The 23,783-nt window shown below is 31.6% G+C and overlaps 1 protein-coding gene across 3 annotated transcripts in view; it reads right to left on the reverse strand.

The window, feature by feature from the left end:
- The window catches only part of atp8b4 (ATPase phospholipid transporting 8B4), a 50,102-nt gene that overhangs the window by 12,452 nt on the left and 13,867 nt on the right, over nucleotides 1-23,783 (reverse strand). For all 3 annotated transcript variants that reach the window (XM_051099316.1, XM_051099317.1, XM_051099318.1), the window contains 17 exons: nucleotides 23,679-23,737; nucleotides 18,064-18,177; nucleotides 17,636-17,734; nucleotides 17,452-17,513; nucleotides 17,250-17,322; nucleotides 15,053-15,123; nucleotides 14,820-14,902; nucleotides 11,385-11,543; nucleotides 11,114-11,202; nucleotides 10,760-10,956; nucleotides 7,746-7,954; nucleotides 7,616-7,659; nucleotides 7,257-7,422; nucleotides 6,962-7,150; nucleotides 6,573-6,688; nucleotides 2,683-2,847; nucleotides 3-114 (listed from right to left, as the gene is read on the reverse strand). In XM_051099316.1, the coding sequence (XP_050955273.1) occupies nucleotides 3-114; nucleotides 2,683-2,847; nucleotides 6,573-6,688; nucleotides 6,962-7,150; nucleotides 7,257-7,422; nucleotides 7,616-7,659; nucleotides 7,746-7,954; nucleotides 10,760-10,956; nucleotides 11,114-11,202; nucleotides 11,385-11,543; nucleotides 14,820-14,902; nucleotides 15,053-15,123; nucleotides 17,250-17,322; nucleotides 17,452-17,513; nucleotides 17,636-17,734; nucleotides 18,064-18,177; nucleotides 23,679-23,737 (2,007 nt within the window). The remainder of the gene's footprint in view (nucleotides 1-2; nucleotides 115-2,682; nucleotides 2,848-6,572; nucleotides 6,689-6,961; nucleotides 7,151-7,256; nucleotides 7,423-7,615; nucleotides 7,660-7,745; nucleotides 7,955-10,759; nucleotides 10,957-11,113; nucleotides 11,203-11,384; nucleotides 11,544-14,819; nucleotides 14,903-15,052; nucleotides 15,124-17,249; nucleotides 17,323-17,451; nucleotides 17,514-17,635; nucleotides 17,735-18,063; nucleotides 18,178-23,678; nucleotides 23,738-23,783) is intronic.

Below are 23,783 nucleotides of genomic sequence, written 5' to 3' on the forward strand. Positions count from 1 at the left end.
ACCTAGTTTGTCCCCGGTGAGAACCCAGATCTTGATGTTGGCCAAGGTCAGACAGGCAATAGTCTCTGGAACTCCTTCCTGAAGTTTGTCCTCTATGGCTGTAGCACCAAGCAGCTTCAGAAAAATAAGAGACATGTTTGTTTCAAAAGCAAAAATTGACATTTCCTTTAACTCAACATAAAATCATTGTAAACTCTCATAAATAAAGGTTTCAAAAAGGGGGTTATGTAGTGGAAGAACCGTTTTTGGCTCCCCAAAGAACCTTCCAGAAGTTCACTTGCAGAATGGAAATTTCCTTATGATTTACTCACCCCCATGTCATCCAAGATGTTCATGTCTTTCTTTCATCAGTCACAAAGAAATTAAGCTAGACAAGCATTTGTGGTTAAAAAGTATATAAACTTGTATTTTTCTTAAAAGATGACCAATCATTTCGCAAGATAATGCCCTTATTCCTCGGCTGGGATCGTGTAGACCCCTTTGAAGCTGCATTGAAACTGCAATTTGGACCTTAAAACCACTGGCCACCATTGAAATCCCCACTTTCTTTCTTCAGCCGCAAAGAAATTAAGGTTTCTGAGGAACACAAACTAGTCAAGCTAGTGCAACACAAGCATTTGCTAGATTAGACCCTTATTCTTCGGCTGGGATCATGTGGAACCCTTTGAAGCATCATTGAAACTGCAATTTGAACCTTCAACCTATTGGCCACCATTGAAGTTCACTATATGAAGAAAAATCCTGGAATGTTTTCCTCAAAAACCTCAATTTCTTTTCGAATTAAGGTTTCAAAAGGGGGGGGGGGGGTTGTAGTAGAAGAAACATTTTTGCCTCTCCAAAGAATGTTCCAGAAGTTCACTTCCAGAATGAAAATTTCCTAATGATCTACCTACCCCCATGTCATCCAACCAAAAGATGTTCATGTCTTTCTTTCTTCAGTCACAAGAAAATTAAGGTTTTTCAGTCCACTATATGGAGAAAAGCCAAAGAATATTTTCCTAAAAAAACTCTTTTTGAATAAAGGTTGCAAGGGGAGGGGGGGGGGGGGGTCGGCTCCCCAAAGAACCTTCCAGAAGTTCACTGCCAGAGTGAAAATCTCCTAATGATTTACTCACCCCGATGTTATCCAAGATGTTCATGTCTTTCTTTCTTCTGTCTCAAAGAAATTAAGGTTTTTGAAGAAAACAAGCTAGTCAAGCTAGCGCAAGATGAGCCTTTGTGGTTAAAAAGTATATAAATTTGTTTATTCTTAAAAAATTACCAATTGTTTCGCTAGATAAGACTTTTATTCCTTGGCTGGGATTGTGTAGAGCCCTTTGAAGCTGCATTGAAACTACATTTGGACCTTCAACCCGTTGATCCCCTTCGAAGTCCACTATATGGAGAAAAATCCTGGAATGTTTTTCTCAAAAACCTCACTTTCTTTTCGAATTAAGGTTTCAAAAATGTGGGGTTTGTAGTGGAAGAACCATTTCTGGCTCCACAAAGAACCTTCCAGAAGTTCAGTTCCAGAAAGACATTTTCTTGATGAGTTACTCACCCCCATGTCATACAAGATTTTTGAGGAACACAAGCTAGTCAAGCTAGTGCAAGACGAGAATTTCTGGTTAAAAAAAGCATATAAATTAGTTTTTTCTTAGAAAACGACCAATTGTTTTGCTAGATAAGACCGTTATTCCTCAGCTGGGATCGCGTAGAGCCCTTTGAAGCTGCATTGAAACTGCAGTTTGGACCTTCAAACCATTAGCCACCATTGAAGTCCACTACATGGAGAAAAGTCCTAGAATGGTTTCTTCAGAAACCTCAATTTCTTTTCGAATAAAGGTTGCAAAGGGGGTGGGGGGGTTGTAGTGAAAGAACCATTTTTGGTTCCCCAAAGAACCTTTAAGAAAGTTCACTTCCAGAATGAAAATTTCCTGATAATTCACTCACCCCCATGTCATCCAAGATGTCCATGTCTTTCTTTCTTCAGTCGCAAAGAAATTAAGGTTTTTGAGGAACAGGTTGAAGGTCCGAACTGCAGTTTCAGTGCAGCTTCAAAGGGCTCTACACGATCCCAGCCAAAAAATAAGGGTCTTATCTATACCTTTAAAAATAAAGGTGTTTTAAAAAGTTCTTCACAGTGATGCTATAGAAGAGGGGTCACCAAACTTGTTCCTGGAGGGCCAGTGTCCTGCAGAGTTTACCTCCAACTTTTCTCAACACACCTGCCTGGAAGTTGTAAGTGTACCTAGTAAGACCTTGATTTGCTGGTTCAGGTGTGTTTGATTAGGGTTGGAGCTAAACTCTGCAGGGACACCGGACCTCCTGCTATAGAAGAACCATTTTTGGTTTCACAAAGAACCATTTAGTCAAAGGTTCTTTAAAGAACCATCTGTTTCTTACCTTTTTATAATCTAAAGAACCTTCTTTTTGCTACATAGAACCTTTTGTGAAACAATCTGGACCTTCAACGTGTTGATCCCCACTGAAGTCCACTATATGGAGAAAAATCTTGGAATGTTTTCCTCAAAAACCTCAATTACTTTCTCTGAAGAAAGAAAGACATGAACATCTTGGATGAATTAATGTGAAGCACATTTTAATTATCTAAAGAACCTTTTTCAACTATAAAGAACCTAAAGGTTCCATGGATGTTGAAGGTTCTTCAGAGAAGCATTGATGCCAATAAAGAACATTTACCATCATTCCCTGTTCTATTTCTTCATACAGAGCCCCGAGTTTTTCTTCTCTGTTCTCCAGTGCCGTGCTGGCAAACAGCAGTTTCTTCATCCATTCGTCAAACACGTCTTCATCCAGGTCTTTGTACGCCAGCGCTAATGTTCTCAAACCCTCCCCGGCGAACTCCTGCCACACAGAAACAGTGGAAATTCATTTATCTGTCACCGTGAAAACTGAGACTCTAATTTACAGCGGCGTAAATATTTCTTCAGAGAAAATAAGGAGATACACAGTTCTTTGATCTAATCAGTGAAAGCATTTACTTTCTGTTTGCTGTCGTAAGCTTTTAAAAGCATGCTATTTTTACCCCGCTAGCATAGCTTCTTCAGTGACGTCAGTTTGATTGCTCTGTGAGGAACTGCAGAAAGCTGTAAATGAGACATGAATGATGGACATCGTCTCATTATAGTCTCATTATAATTACGGCCCATGAGCTGCTTTTAGACCGACCGTTCAAGCTCTAGACAACAGCCACGTTACGTATAACAGTTCTTTCTCTAAACGTGGTTTGAGTGGTTGATTTCACTGATAATATTCAAAGCTAAAATGTAATTTTCACACTTTCTGAGGAAAATCTAATTGTGTTTGTAATAGATGTACCTTTGTTGAAGCAGCTGTATAATGAGCTGGCGAGGACATTAATGAATCACACTGCTTGGAGCCAACAAATGCATTTTGTTTGTATAAAGTATTTTCCATCTGAGAAGTCTACAAGAACCTTAATGGAATTAATCTGAATAAAATGAAGCCCATCTCTACTAAGACAGAGCTTTTAGCCGAGGAGAAAATGAGTCTTGTTTTTATCGATTGTGGTGCTCTGACACTCACTGTGTGCATTTGCTATAATTTGTCAAGTGGAACACTGTGTGTTTGCATCTCTGAAGTGTCACAAATCTCAAGTACCTAAATAGTCAAGACATTGAGTGAAGTAACAAACAAACAGAATGAAAAGACTCGAAAATACAGGAACCTGCATACTCTGAAGCTTGTGGTTTGGATTTGGTTAGAAGTATTGTAATTATTATGTTCTCATTCATGCCTGAATTAGGCCAAAGTTGGGATATCAGTGGCATTCCATTGAAATACCATGGTATTACCATGGTAAATGCCCAATAACATCAAAGTAATGTTATTACAAAATTACATGCCCCAAAAACTTGGTATTACCATTGGTATCACATTCAAATAACACGGTGAATGCACAACAAAATGTTTTTTTACCATGGTAATGCATTGAAATTGCATGGTATTTCTATATTACATGTCCAAAACATGGTATTACAATGTTAAATTCCTCTAAACCATGTTGTTAACATGGTATTATTATGGTATTACCATTGTAAATGCCCAACAGTAAGGTTTTTCCACATGACTGCAATTGTATTGCTATGGTCAATGCCTCAAAACATGGTCTTTCCATGATATCACAACCATAACATGGTATTATCATGGTAAATGCCAAGCAACATAGTTTTGCCATAGTAAAGCAATAAAATACCATAGTATTACTGCATTACATATGGAATAATCCCACAGTAAATGCTAAATGATATGGTTTATGCCTCAAAACCTGGTCTTTTTCATGGTATCGCATCCATAACATGGTATTATCATGATAAATGCCAACAACATTATTTTACCATGGTAAAGCCACCAAATAACATCGTATTACTGCAGTACATATGGAGACAGCAAGTCATTTCCATAATAAATGCTAAATAACATTGTTTTACAACAGTACTGTGTCCAAATAACATTGTATTATCACAGTACACGAGTAAAAACGTGGTTTTATCAAGACAAAACAATTGTATTTTAATGGTAAATGCCTAAAATATGGTCTTTCCATGGTATCACACCCATAACATGGAATTATCATGGTAAATGCCAAACAACTTAGTTTTATAATAGCACTGCTCCCAAACGATATAGTTTTACCTAAACACAGTAAAAAACAAGATATTTCCACTGCAAATCTCAAACAATGGTTTTACAATGATGCTGTGTCCAAATGGTAGTGTATTATCATAGTACATTAGCAAAAAAACATTTTTTTTTACCATGGTGCTGCATCCAAATAACATGATGTTACTACATTATATAGCCAAACCCATGGTATTACCATGGTAAATGCCTAAAAAATAGTCTTTCCATGATATCACATCCCAAAAACATAGTATTACCATGGTAAATGCCAAACAATATAGCTTTATCATGGCACTGCATCCAAATTATATAGTTTTACCACAGAACAAAATGAGATATTTCCATGGTAAATGTCAAACAACATGGTTTTACAATGGTACTGTGTCCCAATATCATTGTATTATATTACCACGGTAAATGCCCTAAAACATGGTCTTTCCATTGTATCACATCCCAAAAACATAGTATTGCTATGGTAAATGCCAAACAACATAGTTTTATCATGGCACTGCATCCATATGATATAGTTTTACCACAGTATACTCGGACAAAACAAGATATTTCCATGGTAAAAGTCAAACAACATGGTCTTACAATGGTATTGTGACCAAATAACATTGTATTATTATGAGTAAAAGCATGGTTTTACCATGGTGCTGCATCCAAATAATGTGATATTACTACAGTAAATGCCCTAAAAGCATGGTATCACCATGGTAAATGCCTAAAAACATGGTCTTTCCATGGTATCACATACCAAAAACATAGTATTACCATGGTAAATGCCAAACAATATAGTTTTATCATAACACTGGATTCAAATAACATGATATTACTACAGTAAAGGCCCCAAAACCATGGTATTACCATAGTAAATGCCTAAAAACAGGGTTTTCCATGCTATCACGTCCCAAAAACATAATATTACCATGGTAAATGGCAAACAACATCGTTTTATCATTATCATGGCACTGCACCAAAATAACATATTACTACAGTAAATGCCCCCAAAGCATGGTATTACCATAGTAAATACCTAAAAACATGGTCTTTCCATGGAATCACATCCAAAAACATAGTATTACCATGGTAAATGCCAAACAACATCGTTTTATCATGGCACTGCATCCATATTACAGCTTTACCACAGAACACTTGGACAAAACAAGATATTTACATGGTAAATGTCAAACAACATGGTTTTACAATGATACTGTGGCCAAACAGCATTGTTTTATCACTGTGCATGAATAAAAACATGGTTTTACCATGGTGCTGCATCCAAAAAACATGACTTTACTACAGTAAATGCCCCAAAACATGGTATTACCATGGTAAATGCCCTAACACATGGTCTTTCCATGGTATCACATCTCAAAAACATAGTATTACCATGGTAAATGTCAAACAACATGGATTTACAATGGTACTGTGTCCAAATAACAGTGTGTTGTCACAGTACATTAGTAAAAACATAGGTTTACCTTTTGTTTTTTTGCTGCCTTAAAATAACATGATATTACTACATTACATAGCCCAAAACCATGGTAGTACAATGGTAAATGCCTTAAAAAAACATGGTCTTTCCATTGTATCGCATCCAAAAACAGTATTATCAAGGTAAACGCCAAACAGCATAGTTTTATCATGGCACTGCATCCAAATGATACAGTTTTACCACAGTACACTTGGACAAAATATTTTATAGCAAAGAAACATGGTTTATCATGGTGCTGCATCCAAATAACATGACATTACTACAGTAACACCATGGTAAATGCCCTAAAACATGGTCTTTCCATGGTATCGCATCCAAAAAACCATGGTATTACCAAGCTACTGCATCCAAATAACTACTGTTATGTCATGTAACTACTGTACATGTAGAAAAACATGGTTACCGTGGGAAGAGAATAGAGACTTACATTAAGGTGCTCTGAGGTAGTAAACATAAGCTCTTCATTAGACGGGTCCAGCCTGTCGAAGAGTATTGTGTCGGCTCCTTTTGAGTAAAGCTTTAACTGCCCCTTTGGGTTCCTCACTGCGGAAAAGACAGGAAATGAGAGTGCTACTTATAAATGTCTACAATAAAACAGTTTCAACAGACCGGACAGCTATTGATTCCTCTATGTGAAAGGATGAATAATGCATACAGACCCATAAAAAGAAAGATGTCAGGGATGATTCATAGCTTTTGTGAAATATTAAAGGTATCAGAAAATACAAGACTGTGACAAAGATGTGATAAAATGTGAAAAGACACGCAAATACTTAAAATATCCCATTATGCAACTAATAACAAATGAGAACCTACCAATAACGCTCATTCTCTTCCGTACATTGTTGAAGTCTAAGATAGCCAGTAGCTGATAGGTGACCGCCTGACCCATCTCATATAAAGTGATGGTTTCAGGCGTTCTGGACCGAAATACGAATCCAAAGTTGCGTGCAGCAGTAACCAGGGCTCCTTCATCCGGAGACTGTGCCTGATACACCAGCTCCCCTTGAACAAATTTCACAGGCATTTTAGTGAAATTCTTCCGCTGCATTTATAACAAAAGTGCTAGTGGGATATGAAGATATTTTTGTGTTTTTGCAGTCCAGTTTACCCTCATTTCTCTCTTCTGGCATGACGGTGTGGCAGAGCGCTAACAGACGGAAGAATTCCTGCACCAGAGGCTCTTCCAGCTTGATGGCCTCGATCAAGCTGCTGTCATGGAAACGGAATTTCCGGTCCATCAGTGGGTTGAAGGAGAAATCTACACACGGTGTTTTCTACAAGAGTCAGAGACACGCGTGACTGCCAAATACTGCACCAGACTGGACAATGTCTGCTTTTTAAGCATAACAAAAAATACATATATATTTTTAGAATAATATTTTATGCTTTTTTACATTTTAATAATAATAAAAATAATTTATTAAAATTAATTTACACGTCATTTAAAGAAACAATTGGTGTCGTTACCTCTGTAATATCCACTTTATGCCCAAAATCGTCATAAACTTCACCTAGAAAAATAAAACCACAGCCAGCAATAAATATATCATCTTGTCTGTAAGTGTGGATGTATATAACAAGAAGTGTTCAAGCGTACCATAGGTTTTCCCATTGATGGAGCACTTATTAAACACCATGATGTTTTGGGTGAGGGTGCCTGTTTTGTCTGAGAAGATGAACTCCACCTGGCCCAGCTCCTCGTTGAGGGTGGTGGTCCGCGCCTCGGCAGTAGTGTCCTTACGGCTGTAGTACATTCGTCTGTCCCAGTTTATAAAGTAACTATGGCCCAGCCGCAAAACCTCTACACTGGAATAAAATAAGTTTCATGTTACTGACAAAGATTTAGTTTTGCTGTTTTGGTTGAACTGCAAAGTGGAAAATCACAAGGTGAAAAGGTGTTCTTGTTTTTTCATTAAAATGTATAGTACAAAGGTGTTGAAAAAGAAGTGTTGCATTTTTTCTCTGTAAGAATTTCTTTTTGTACATTTCTTTGTTTTTTAAATTTTCTCTATAATTCTTTCTCCATATTTTCACAAGTCGACACAAGAAAATGGTTTGTATGCTAACAATTAGCACATTTTGTCTCAAAACTTATGGAATTACATTAGAAAAACATAAGAAGCCACGTAAGAAAAAAACATGCTTTGGTAAATTATAATTATGAGAACAAAGAGCGACAAAAAAGCTGAATTTACGAGATACTAAGACACAGTTATGAGATAAAAATCTAAATGATCACATATTATGTCATTATTATGAGATAAACAGTCTAAATTATTACATAAAAGTCAAGTATGAATGATTTAATTATGACATAAGTTGACAATAAGATTAAAAATATATAAAATTATGACAAAACTCAATTATGAAAATTGAAATTATGACAAAGATTGAAATTAAAAGATAAAAAGTCATAATTATTGCATTAAAAATTGTTAACATGTAATTTTATGTCATAATTTATGACTTTTAATCTCATAATTATGAGACTTTTTATCTAAAAAACATAAGAAGCCACATCATGCTTTGGTAAATTATAATGATGAGAATAAGGAGTGAGATAAAAGTTTAAATAATGAGATACTAAGACACAATTATATGATAAAAATCAAATGATCACACATTGAGTCATAATTATTACACAGAAATTCAAAAGTATCAGATAAATAGTCCATAATGACATAAAAGTCAGTTATAAATGTTGAAAGTATACCAAATGTTGACAATATGAGATTAAAAGTAATAATTATGACAGAAATTGAAATTATGAGACAAAGTCAATTACGACATGAATAGTCAAAAATCATTACATTAAAACTGTCAATATGTGACATTTTAGCTCATAATTTTGACTCTTGTTTCATTTTTATGATTTATGCAAAGCAGGTTTAGGTAAGTCATGATTATTACATTACAATTTGAAACAATTATGACTTTTCAACCAAAAAAAAAACATCCAAGAAGGCATGTAAGAACAAAAAATCATGCATTGGTAAACTATAATAATGAGAATTAAGAGTGCTAAAAAAGTTGAAATATGAGATAAAAATTAAAATGATCACATATTAAGTCATAATTACGAGATAAAGAGAAAGTAATAAATAAAAGTATGAGATAAAAAGTCATAATTATGACATTAAAAGTTATGAGATAAAAGTGATACTAATGACCAAACTCAATTATAAAAATTAAAATTATGACAAAAAATGAAAATTATGAGATAAAAAGTTACTTTATGACATAAATAGTCATTTTTTTGCATTAAAAATGTCAACATATGACATTTTATCAACATTTATTTCATAACATTTAGTAAAGCATACTTTGGTAAGTCATAATTATTACATTAAAAAGTTTAAAAATTATGACTTGTAATGTCTTTTTGTCTAAAAATTATAATTACGAGAATAAAGAGTGACAAAAAGATACTGAGATACTAAGAAACAATTATTAGACATTAATCAGAATTATGAATAAATTATTAATTACATAGGTATTATTATTACATAGAAACTCAAATGTATCAGATAAATAGTAATAATTATGACATAAAAATCAATTATGAACGTTGAATTTATGATAAAAGTTGAAATTATGAGATAAAAAGTCTACATTATTACATATATACTTAAAAGCCATTATGACATAAGTCAATTATAAATTTTAAAATTATGACAGAAGTTGACAATATGAGATAAGTCATCATAATTATGACAAAAAATCAGTTGTAAATGTTGAAATTATAACAAAAATTCTAAATTATTACATAGAAACTTAAAAGTATAAGATAAATAGACACAATTATGACATTAAAGTCAATTATGAATGTTGAAATTATGGCAAAAGTTGACAACATGAGATAAAAAGTCATAATTATGACAAAAATCAATTATAAAAGATGAAATTATGACCATTTTAAATTAGGAGATAAAAAGTCAAAATTATTACATAGAAACTTAAACATAATGAAGAAAAAAAAAAGTCATAAATATGACATAAAAGGCAATTACAAATGTTGAATGTTGCGCTCCTCCCAAACCTTATTAATAAAACATCATTTATTGCATTAAAAATGTCAACATATGACATTTTATATAATAATTTGACTCTTATTTCATAATTATGATTTACTAAAGCATACTTTGGTAAGTCATAACTATTATATTTGAATCAAATAATAAATGAATTTAATGTCATAATTATGACTTTTTATCTAATAATTTGAACTTTCATAATAGACTTTTATATTATAATGACTATTTATCTCATAATTTTTATATACCAAGTTATAATTATGAGATAAAAAGTTGAAATAAAGAGAGGTTAAGTCATAATCATGAGATTAAAACTAGAATAATTCTGTAATAATTCTATAATTCTGAAATCAAAAAGTCATATGACTTTTTATCTCATGATTTTGACTTTACCTAAGCATTTTTTGTTCTATTGTGGAAATGGGTTTCCATACATTTCACATATGCAATATCTGATTTTATTAACATTAACATTTTTCAAAGTAAATGATATGAGGTTGCCACTTGATGTCTTGATGTGTAAAATCCGGATCCTGAATCAAACTAGTTTGCCAACACACCGTGTAATCTGACCTACCTAACATATAGTGAGATGGGCACGACAGTGTTGAGGATGATAACGTATGACCAGAAGGTCAAAAAGCCAGAGAAGACCGCGTTAATGGTGAGCTGCTTCCACTGAAGATACTCCCAAAAGTTGCTGCCAACTTTCTGCTCCCAAATAGTGTTTCCAATAGCCAATATAATCCCCATACAAATGAGAAATCCAAAGATCTGCAAAAAACAAGAAACATTTCATCATATCTCGTCTTTCTAACACAAGAAGAACCCTGTACTATAACAAAATGAACTGCCCTTTTGAAAGGCTGGCGGCATGAGTAAGTGAGATGCCACACGTCGATCAATCCCAGCATGCCGTTCACACACTCACCCACAGAACTAAGGTGTTCATCAGTTTATCGATGCTGGTCCGTTTGAACTTCGTCCTCCCACAGTTTTGCATCAGCTTGGTTTGAAGTCCTGACGGAGAAGCAGAAAACCCCTAAGACTCATCTCAGGAGAGATAATGGTATGTGTTAAGAGCTAAGCACAGTTAATAACGTTAATTACAGATGAGCCATTCAACATGTCTCTGAGGAGACAGCTAATCAATCGTCTGTGAAAGCGGCATTCTGCTAGGACAATTAACGACGGAGATGTACCTGCGAAGATAACCAAGCCGAAACACCACTCGGTGTTACGGAGAACGCAGCCTCTCAGGAGCATCTTCTCATTGTCCAGTGGGTACTTGTTATCTTTCCAGTACAGTGTCCCCAAGAACTTGTCCAGTTTGTTGTTGGGTGGCTCGCAGATGACTTCCCCTGGGAGACACGTTCAAAGACAAGACGTAACAGGAAGATGAAGCTGACATTCATTCTGAAGCAAACAGTGTTCAGTTATTTTTGGTTCATCAATAGTTTCAGCTTTTCATCGTGACATTTTCACCTATTGGTATGCCATTCGAAAAGACTGATGATGTGTACATACGCAAAAGCCGGCTAGCAGATAACAACTCGCTGCAGATTGTCCGTGTGGGAAAGGTCATCATTTCAACAAAAAGAACCACTTAGCGCAGCATATAAAAATATCAAAGCCATATATCAAAAAACAAAATTTTAAGTAATTGTTAAATAAAACTGCATTTAAAGTATAAATATTATGCAAAAAACAGTCCACACAGTGTTAAAATGCAGTTATTAAAGTGTTGCAAGGATGTTTTAGACAGTGGTGTTATTTTTAACTAAAACTAAAATGTAAAAAAATATTTTTTTGTTAATTGAAATAATTCTGAAATAAAGTAAAATATAAATCTTATATGAAAAATGAAAAAAAAAAAAAACATACACATTACAAATGTTGCACTGGCAACTAATTGAATTGAAATTTAGGTTGAAGTGCTAAAATTGCTAAAACTTACATAGAAAAAAAATTTAAATGAATTTTATATATGATCTTTTATATTTATTTAGAGAGGGTTTACTCATTAATGCTGTGCACTGTATATATATAGCTTATTTTAAAACATTATTAAATACTATAACTTTATATAAATAATACTAAAATAACACTGGTTCCAAGTGGTTACTTAAGTCGACTTGTTAACTAAAACTAAAATTAAAAAAAAAAAAATGTTAATTGAAATAAGTCTGAAATAAAGTAAAATACAAATCTTATATGAAAAATTAAAAAAAATATATATATAAACATTACAAATGTTGCATTGGCAACTAATTGAATTGAAATAGGTTTAGGTTGAAGTGCTAAAATTGCTAAAACTTACATAGAAAAAAAAATCAAATAAATAAAAAAGTTTTAAAAAAGAAATAAAAACACAACAACAATAAAACTAGATTTTTACAGGAAGATGAAGCTGACATTCATTCTGAAGCAAACAGTGTTCAGTTATTTTTGGTTCATCAATAGTTTCAGCTTTTCATCGTGACATTTTCACCTATTGGTATGCCATTCAAAAAGACTGATGATGTGTACATACGCAAAAACCAGCTAGCAGATAACAACTCGCTGCAGATTGTCCGTGTGGGAAAGGTCATCATTTCAACAAAAAGAACCACTTAGCGCAGCATATAAAAATATCAAAGCCAAATATCAAAAAAAAAAATTTTAAGTAATTGTTAAATAAAACTGCATTTAAAGTATAAATATTATGCAAAAAACAGTCCACACAGTGTTAAAATGCAGTTATTAAAGTGTTGCAAGGATGTTTTAGACAGTGGTGTTATTTTTAACTAAAACTAAAATGTAAAAAAATATTTTTTTGTTAATTGAAATAATTCTGAAATAAAGTAAAATATAAATCTTATATGAAAAATGAAAAAAAAAAAAAACATACACATTACAAATGTTGCACTGGCAACTAATTGAATTGAAATTTAGGTTGAAGTGCTAAAATTGCTAAAACTTACATAGAAAAAAATTTAAAATGAATTTTATATATGATCTTTTATATTTATTTAGAGGGGGTTTACTCATTAATGCTGTGCACTGTATATATATAGCTTATTTTAAAACATTATTAAATACTATAACTTTATATAAATAATACTAAAATAACACTGGTTCCAAGTGGTTACTTAAGTCGACTTGTTAACTAAAACTAAAATTAAAAAAAAAAAATTGTTAATTGAAATAAGTCTGAAATAAAGTAAAATACAAATCTTATATGAAAAATTAAAAAAATATATATATAGAAACATTACAAATGTTGCATTGGCAACTAATTGAATTGAAATAGGTTTAGGTTGAAGTGCTAAAATTGCTAAAACTTACATAGAAAAAAAAATCAAATAAATAAAAAAGTTTTAAAAAAGAAATAAAAACACAACATCAATAAAACTAGATTTTTACATTTTCTGATGGAGTTGCTAAAGTATGTTTTAGAAAGTGTTGTCATTGTTAACTAAAGCTAGCTAGCTAGCTTTAAAGTTTTTTATTTAATTAAAATATAGCTCACAAAATAAAATATAAATATATGAAAAACTAAATTAAAAATAGAAATATAAAATCTGACATATTGAAATAAAAATGCATTTAAGTTTAAGTGCTGAAATTACTTTGTTGTTATTGTTAACTAAAAATAAAATGTTTTCACTTCAATTAAATAAAATATAAAAATATACATTTTAGATTAATGCTATTAATTCTCATTAATGCTGTGCACTGTATATATATATAGCTTATTTTAAAACATTATTAAATACTATAACTTTATATAAATAATACTAAAATAACACCAGCTCCAAATGCACCGTAAAAAGCAATTTGTTGAGTCAACTTAAAATAATCTGTAACCTGGCTGCCTTAAAATTTTAAGTTCAGTCACCTCCAAAAAAGTTTATTCAACTTGAAATGTTAAATTATACTAAGTGACAACTTAGATATTTGAGTTGAATCAACTTAAAATTTTAAGGCAGCTGGGTTACTTACCCATCTGTTAAGTTTAGCAAACACAAATATCTAAGTTGTTACTTAGTACAACTTAACATTTCAAGTTGAATAAACTTCTTTTAGTTGACTGAACTTAAAATTTTAAGGCAGCAGGGTAACAAATTATTTTAAGCTGACTCAACAAATTGTGTTTTTTATTTTTTACAGTGTGGTTATCTAAGTCTATATTCTGTTTTTTAGATATTTCACAGGGATTTTTGCTGTCCGTTTTATCGTTCCCCATGCTAACCACTAGCACACCACTAATAAGCCACATAGTTTTAACTATCATTCAAGTCTGTAGCATAAGCAACATAAGATGAGTGTGTTTTAAATCACAAACCCTACATAAAAGCACTAGCAATTGTGCTTCTACTTAGCAACCAAGAAAAAAACATTATTTTTCCAATTTCAAGCATGCAGTGGCTATACTCCACATTAACTTTAATGAAATTCAAGTGAAAACACTCCAAATCTCATTACAAACGCTCTTTGACAGCATCAAAAGATGTGCTCGGGCATACCAGAGTTCCCGCGAGACAAAGCCACGCGGATCAATCTGATCAATGTGACGGATGCAATAAGTGTTTACATTCACTCGCGTTTGTTTCTGTTGATGGTGCACTAATCGTGTGTTTGAACAAAAGCTTTACCATTAAAGTCTGCAAGCTTCGCAACATCATCCCCGAGGTCTGAGGTTACAGTCAAGGCTTGGCGCACCTTCAGGTTGGTCTCTCTGTAGGAAAGAGTCGATAGCATGAAAGAAAGCTCATGTTCACGTCACAAAATCCAATTGGAGATGCGTGTGCTGGATGTTAAACACGTCCAAAGGGAAGCGAGGCACGCGATATTAGCGCCGTCACACATTTCACAGTAAACTTCTCACCCGTCAAGCTCCGCAGTCTCGATATAGCACAGTCCATAGGGCTCACTGCTAGAGAGGAGGAGAAGGTCAGCCTGTAGACAGCAGAGAGAAGAGACACTCAAGTTGTGGAAAACCCATAAATCATGAGAATGGATGAATGTACTCCAGATAGTTCTTCACAGTACAGTGCTTTCGCCTAGTCCACAGATAATGCTAGTCATACTGGGATCATCAGAATCCATGCAATGGAGTAGTTTTTTTTTTGCGTTTTGTGTCAGATTGATTTTATGGTTGTTATATTTCGGAAGCAAGGTTTTTATGGTAAGAAGTTGTGAAATTTGATGAAGTTTGGTGCGATGACTGGGGAAGGTCTGATCTGCCTGACCAAGACTAACATTTTTAAAATTACATATTTGCTAATAACTGTTTAACTTACAACCAGGGGTCCGGGGCCCAGTCGGGGGCGTCAATATGACTTCAAATGTTGAAAAAATAAATTAAATAAAATGAAAAAATAAAAAAAAACTTTTGGAATTCAAACAAATTTTAGTTACTTTAATTTTAATAATTATTTTGTTATTTTAATCTATGGACACTTCTAATTTCTGTAAATTCAGACATTTAATGTATATTTATATATATATGTATATATATATATATATATTCTTTCTAGATTTACTTTAGTAAATTGTATTTATTTATTTATTTAAAAAAAACTTGGAATTCTAACATTTTAGTTATTTAAATTTTATTTATTTTATTTTTTTTGTATGTAATGACATTTAATGTACTTACAAAAAAACTGTTTCTGTCTGATATTTTTTTAACCTTCCTAGATTTAATTTAGATTGTAGTTATTTATTTATTTATTTATTTAAATTGACTTCTAAATAATTTTTGGAATTCTAAAAATGTAGTTATTTTAATTGTGATGCTTATTTTGTTACTTTCATCTGTCGACACTCTTATTTCTGTACATTTAGATTTTATTTTTTAAGACTTTTTTTTAACCTTTCTAGATTTTACAAAGAAAAAATGATCAATTTATGTAGACAAAATAGCATAATAATATACTATTATAGTCACAACAGTAATTAAGGAATAAGTTAGGAATAATTATTGGCTTACTTTAACAACCAAAAAAAATACAAAAAATATATATATTTATTTTACTTGAAATAAAATAATTGATTTCATTTATTTACTTTATTCTATTTAAAATAAATAAATAAATAAATAAATAAAACTTTTGGAATTCTAACATTTCCATTATGGTCATTTTTATTATTATTGACATTTAATGACATTTAAAGTACTTAATTAAAGTATTAAAGTACCTTCCTAGATTTACTTTAAATATTATTTATTAATTTACTTTTTTTTTATTGAATTTTAACATTTTAGTTATATTAATTTTAATAATTCTTTTTTATCTATATTTATTATTTTAATCTATGGATACTATATACTTATATATATATATATATATATATATATATATATACTTTAGCAGTTATATTGGCTTACTGTAGCAACCAGAATTTTAAAAATGGTACAGTCCTAATTTGTTTTTCGATGTTATTAAAAAAAACAATAATAATAGTAATAAATACAAATACATAAATAAATAAATAAATAAATAATAGTAATCTAAAAATGAAATTGTATTTATTTTATTTAAAATAAAATAGTTTATGTTTTATTTATTTATTTATTGTGAAAATCAATAATAAAACTTTTGGAAAATTTCAGTTATTATATTTTTTATAATTATTTTGTTACTTTAATCTATGGATATACTAATTTCTATAAATATTAATGTAATAACATGTCATTAATTAAAAATTATATAAATAAAACAAAACAAAATTAAATAAAAAAGAACAAAACTGACTCATGTTCAGACCAGCTTTTATAATTCTAATTATTTCATTCCAAAATAAATAAATAAATAATGAAACAGAAACTAATGAGTTTGACCTTAAAGACATCCATCAGGAAATGAGTCTGGACACTGATTGAAATTTTTCAGTATCAGAGTAGTTTTTCATAATTAGATTACAGTTGCATTTGCTCATAACCTTTGGGCTGACATTTATGATATTGTTTGATTCTCTGAATTGTGGTTAGTACAACACAAACAATGTGATTGCCATATCTGCTATAGTTATTACATTAGCTATATTAAAGTTGGTACTAGGAAAAGATGAATACTTACAGCAACAAACTGATTGTTCTCGAGTTTGATGACATCACCCACTCGTACATTCATCCACTTCTCATTCTGCAACCTGAAACAGACAGATTGCGTTTGTTCCGTTACAAATCATTTTTCATTTCCTAAACATCGCTTAAAGCATTCACAGTTCAATAATCGTATCTCAACAGCAAGAGATACAGCAGAAAATGCTGACACTTACTTTCCTTTGATGAGTACCTGAGACTGCCGGGTGTTGACTTGTTGATCACTTTTATGGCGGAACTAAAATCCAAAACAGATCAATCACAGCAAACATCAGCTCAGCTTATTTCAGACCACGGCCTGTCTTTGTGAACGCACTATTCAGAGTCTTAAAGATCAACGGAACAAGAATAGATTCTCACATAGTCATCAGTAGCATCTTTGACAGCTGTGATAGCCAACACCAACACCAAAGGCACAATGGTGGTGAACCACGAAAGAGAGGAGATTTCTGGAATTAACTGAAACACACAACAGAGTTATTTCATGTCATTTAAAGTTTTTGCTTTTGCAATGAAAGTCAATGGGGTCCAAAACAACTAACTTTTAATTTTTATGGCCAAAAAAGTCATTTTTCACAATATCTTCTCTTCTGTTCCACAGAAGAAAGCAGGTCATACAGGTTTTGATTGACATTTTTAGTTTTAAACTTCATAGATCCTGTTTTTGCCACTTTTAATTAAGAACCAAATCCATGAAATTAAAGATCAGATTTATAAATGAGGCTCTGGATTTATCTTCACTACACTGATCTTGTAATTTCACAAGTGACCTTAAAAGGCTGGCAAACCTGCAGAATCAGCAGCACTAGGAAGTAGGCGTTCGCAAAACGCTGAAACTGTTCGAACAAGTTAATGGGCAGGAAGGTGAAAACGTTGTATTTTGCTGTCTTGATGCGATTGTCCTGGGGGAAAAAATACACAGGTAAAATTACTAATAATTCTGACTTTGTGAAGTAAATAAAAAGTTTTTTTTTTTTAGAAAAGCAGAAGTTGACCAAGGTGCTTTATACAGCACTAATCAAAAAAGTTTGGATAAGAGTTTTTTTGCGGTTTTGGAAAACATGCTGACCAAGGCTGCATTTGTTTGACCAAAAAATACAATAAAAGCAGAAAAATGTGAAATAGTATTATTGTTTAAAATAAGTGTTGTCTATTTGAATATATTTTAAAGTGTAATTTATTTCTGTAATGCAAAGCTGAATTTTCAGCATCATTACTGCAGTCTTCAGTGTCAAATTATTATTATTATATCAATACTGAAAACAGTTATGCTGCCTAGTATTTTTGTGAAAAACATGATACATTTTTAAAGACATTTTGATATGATACATTTTTCTTTGATTAATAGGAGGTTCAAAAGAACTATGGAAGCCTGTTTCCACCACTGAATAAAAAATAAAAAAGCTAATCTCAACTTTTTATTCTTTTTCTATGACTTGTTTTTGTCGCAACTGCGAGGTTACATCTCACAGTTCTGACTTTTTTCATTAGAATTGAGATATAAACTCACAACTGCAAGCTATAAAGTCAGAATTGTGAGTTTATATCTCCCAAATCTGACTTTATAACTCACAATTACGAGTTTATATCATGCAATTCTGTCTTCATTTCTCAGAATTTTAAGTTCATATCTTGCAATTCTGACTTAACCCCCAATTATGAGTTTATATTACACAATTTTGTCTTTATTTCTAAGAATTGTGAGTTTATATATTGCAATTCTGACTTTATAACTCGCAGTTGCAAGAAAGAAGTCAGACAAACTCGCAGTTGTGAGAAAAAAGACTTTTTTTCTTGCTGTTGTGTTTATATCATGCAATTCTGAGAAAAAAGTTAGAATTGTGAGTTTATATTACACAATTCTGTCTTCATTTCTAAGAACTGTGAGTTTATATCTGGCGATTCTGACGTTGTAACTCGCAATTGCAAGAAAGAAGTCAGAATTGCGAGAAAAATTTGCAATACTGACTTTATATTTCTTAACTGCAAGAAAAAAACTTGAGAAAACAGAAAAAAAAGTCCGAATTGCGAAATAAAAACGCATTTGTGAGAAAAAAGGCAGAATTGCAAATTTTGCAATTTGGAATTGTTTTCTCACTGTTGTGTTTATATCATGCAATTCTGAGAAAAAAGTCAGAATTGTGAGTTTATATTATGCAATTCTGACTTTATAACTTACAATTGCAAGAAAAAAGTCAGAATTGCAAGACAAACTCGCAATTCTGAGAAAAAAGTTAGATTGGTGAATTTTTATATCGCAATTCTGACGTTTTTCTCGCTATTGTATTTATGTCACGCAATTCTGAGAAAAAAAGTCAGAATTGCGAGTTTATATTACACAATTCTGTCTTTACTTCTAAGAACTGTGAGTTCTGACTTTATAACTCACAATTGCAAAAAAGAAGTCAGAATTGCGAAACATAAACTCGCAATTGTCAGAAAAGCCAGAATTGCGAAATAAAAACTTGCATTTGTGAGAAAAAAAAGTCAGAATTGCTCATTTTTGACTTCTTTTCTTGCTGTTGTGTTTATATCATGCAATTCTGAGAAAAAAGTCAGAATTGTGAGTTTATATTATGCAATTCTGACTTAATACCTCACAATTGTGAGTTTATATTACACAATTCTGTCTTAATTTCCAAAAATTGTCATTTTATATCTTGCAATTCTGACTTTATAATTCGCAATTGCAAGAAAAAAAGTCAGAATTGCGAGATAAAAACTTGCATTTGTGAAAAAAAGGTCAGAATTGCTCATTTTTATCTCGCAATTCAGACTTTTTTCTCGCTGTTGTGTTTATATCATGCAATTCTGAGAAAATAAGTCAGAATTATGAGTATATATTATGCAATTCTGACTTATTACTTTGCAGTTGTGAGTTTATTTTATGCAATTCTGACTATATAACCAGCAATTTCGAGAAAAAAGTCAGAATTGCACATTTTTATCTCGCAATTCGGAATTGTTTTCTCACTGTTGTGTTTATATCATGCAATTCTGAGAAAAAAGTCAGAATTGTGAGTTTATATTATGCAATTCTGACTTTATAACTTACAATTGCAAGAAAAAAGTCAGAATTGCAAGACAAACTCGCAATTCTGAGAAAAAAGTTAGATTGGTGAATTTTTATATCGCAATTCTGACGTTTTTCTCGCTATTGTATTTATGTCACGCAATTCTGAGAAAAAAAGTCAGAATTGCGAGTTTATATTACACAATTCTGTCTTTATTTCTAAGAACTGTGAGTTCTGACTTTATAACTCACAATTGCAAAAAGAAGTCAGAATTGCGAAACATAAACTCGCAATTGTGAGAAAAGCCAGAATTGCGAAATAAAAACTTGCATTTGTGAGAAAAAAAAGTCAGAATTGCTCATTTTTGACTTTTTTTCTTGCTGTTGTGTTTATATCATGCAATTCTGAGAAAAAAGTCAGAATTGTGAGTTTATATTATGCAATTCTGACTTAATACCTCACAATTGTGAGTTTGTATTACACAATTCTGTCTTCATTTCCAAAAATTGTCATTTTATATCTTGCAATTCTGACTTTATAATTCGCAATTGCAAGAAAAAAAGTCAGAATTGCGAGATAAAAACTTGCATTTGTGAAAAAAAGGTCAGAATTGCTCATTTTTATCTCGCAATTCAGACTTTTTTCTCGCTGTTGTGTTTATATCATGCAATTCTGAGAAAATAAGTCAGAATTATGAGTATATATTATGCAATTCTGACTTATTACTTTGCAGTTGTGAGTTTATTTTATGCAATTCTGACTATATAACCAGCAATTTCGAGAAAAAAGTCAGAATTGCACATTTTTATCTCGCAATTAGGAATTGTTTTCTCACTGTTGTGTTTATATCATGCAATTCTGAGAAAAAAGTCAGAATTGTGAGTTTATATTATGCAATTCTGACTTTATAACTTACAATTGCAAGAAAAAAGTCAGAATTGCAAGACAAACTCGCAATTCTGAGAAAAAAGTTAGATTGGTGAATTTTTATATCGCAATTCTGACGTTTTTCTCGCTATTGTATTTATGTCACGCAATTCTGAGAAAAAAAGTCAGAATTGCGAGTTTATATTACACAATTCTGTCTTTATTTCTAAGAACTGTGAGTTCTGACTTTATAACTCACAATTGCAAAAAAGAAGTCAGAATTGCGAGACATAAACTCGCAATTGTGAGAAAAGCCAGAATTGCGAAATAAAAACTTGCATTTGTGAGAAAAAAAAGTCAGAATTGCTCATTTTTGACTTTTTTTCTTGCTGTTTTGTTTATATCATGCAATTCTGAGAAAAAAGTCAGAATTGTGAGTTTATATTATGCAATTCTGACTTAATACCTCACAATTGTGAGTTTATATTACACAATTCTGTCTTAATTTCCAAAAATTGTCATTTTATATCTTGCAATTCTGACTTTATAATTCGCAATTGCAAGAAAAAAAGTCAGAATTGCGAGATAAAAACTTGCATTTGTGAAAAAAAGGTCAGAATTGCTCATTTTTATCTCACAATTCAGACTTTTTTCTCGCTGTTGTGTTTATATCATGCAATTCTGAGAAAATAAGTCAGAATTATGAGTATATATTATGCAATTCTGACTTATTACTTTGCAGTTGTGAGTTTATTTTATGCAATTCTGACTATATAACCAGCAATTTCGAGAAAAAAGTCAGAATTGCACATTTTTATCTCGCAATTCGGAATTGTTTTCTCACTGTTGTGTTTATATCATGCAATTCTGAGAAAAAAGTCAGAATTGTGAGTTTATATTATGCAATTCTGACTTTATAACTTACAATTGCAAGAAAAAAGTCCGAATTGTGAGACAAACCCGCAATTGTGAGAAAAAAGTTAGATGAATTTTTATCTGGCAATTCTGACTTTTTCTCGCTATTGTGTTTGTCACACAGTTCTGAGAATAAAGTCAGAATTGTGAGTTCATATCTCGCAATTCTGACTTAACTCGCAATTGTGAGTTTATATTACACAATTGTCTTTATTTCTAAGAACTGTAAGTTTATATCTTGCAATTCTGACTTTATAACTCGCAATTGCAAGAAAGAAGTCAGAATTGCGAGACATAAACTTGCAATTGTGAGAAAAGCCAGAACTGCAAAATAAAAACTCGCATTTGTGAGAAAAAAGTCAGAATTGCTCATTCTTATCTCACAATTCAGACTTTTTTTATGCTGTTGTGTTTATATCATGCAATTCTGAGAAAAAAGTCAGAATTGTGAGTTTATATTATGCAATTCTGACTTAATACCTCACAGTTGCAAAATTTATATTACACAATTCTGTCTTAATTTCTAAGAACTGTAATTTTATATCTTGCAATACTGACTCTATAATTCGCAATTGCAAGAAAAAAACTCACAATTTCGAGAAAAAGTCAGAATTGCAAAATAAACTTGCAATTTCGAGAAAAAGTCAAAAACTTGCATTTGGGAGAAAAATTGAGATTTGCTCATTTTTATCTCGCAATTCAGACTTTTTTTCTCACTGTTGTGTTTACATCATGCAATTCTAAGAAAAAAGTCAGAATTGTGAGTTTATATTATGCAATTCTGACTTAATACCTCTCACAATTCTGACGTTTTTCTCGCTATTGTGTTTATATCACGCAATTCTGAGAAAAAAGTCAGAATTGTGAGTTCATATCTCGCAATTCTGACTTAACTTGCAATTGTGAGTTTATATTACACAATTCTGTCTTCATTTCTAAGAACTGTGAGTTTATATCTCGCAATTCTTACTTTATAAAGTCAGAAAAAAGTCAGAATTGCGAAATAAAAACTTTCATTTGCAAGAAAAATCTCGCAATTCTGACTTGCTAACTCGCAATTTATACTACGCAATTCTCACTTTAAAGCTTACAATTGCAAGTTTGTGTCACGCAATTCTGTCTTCATTTCTCAGAATTGTGAGTTAATATCATGCAATGCCATTAAAAAACTGTAAAATAAAACGTTTTTTTGTAAATCAGTAGCAGAAATAGGCTTCCATAAAAGAACAGCATTTATTTGAAAGACAAATCTTTTTAAAAACACTATAAATGTCTTCACTGATTTTGTTAATTTCTTCAAATAAAAAATCTTACTGACCCAAACTTTTAAACATTATAGTGTAAATAAACTCAAATATAAAAAAATAAAATAAATTCAAACGTCCCTGTTTTCAAAACATGAACAAAACAAAACCATCTGCATATCAATGCAAATCCATTCAGATATGAACCTATCCACATATGATGCATACATAAATACATTGTGGTCATATTGAGTTCTTAAAATAAAATTTTAAGATTTGTTTTAATAGTAAAACATTAGCAGTAAATCCCATTATTTTTCAAGAAAGCACACACATCACAACAAAAGACATTTACAGACTTACAGCATAACTGAACCTCTCATTGTAGTCACGATCGTTGGCTCGAACATGTCGTTCCTCCTCTAAAGTTAAAGAGAAGTTTAATTTAGTAAACTATTAGCAAGATCT

This window comes from Labeo rohita, chromosome 25, assembly GCF_022985175.1.
Source record: "Labeo rohita strain BAU-BD-2019 chromosome 25, IGBB_LRoh.1.0, whole genome shotgun sequence".
In the NCBI taxonomy this organism is placed as follows: domain Eukaryota; kingdom Metazoa; phylum Chordata; class Actinopteri; order Cypriniformes; family Cyprinidae; genus Labeo; species Labeo rohita.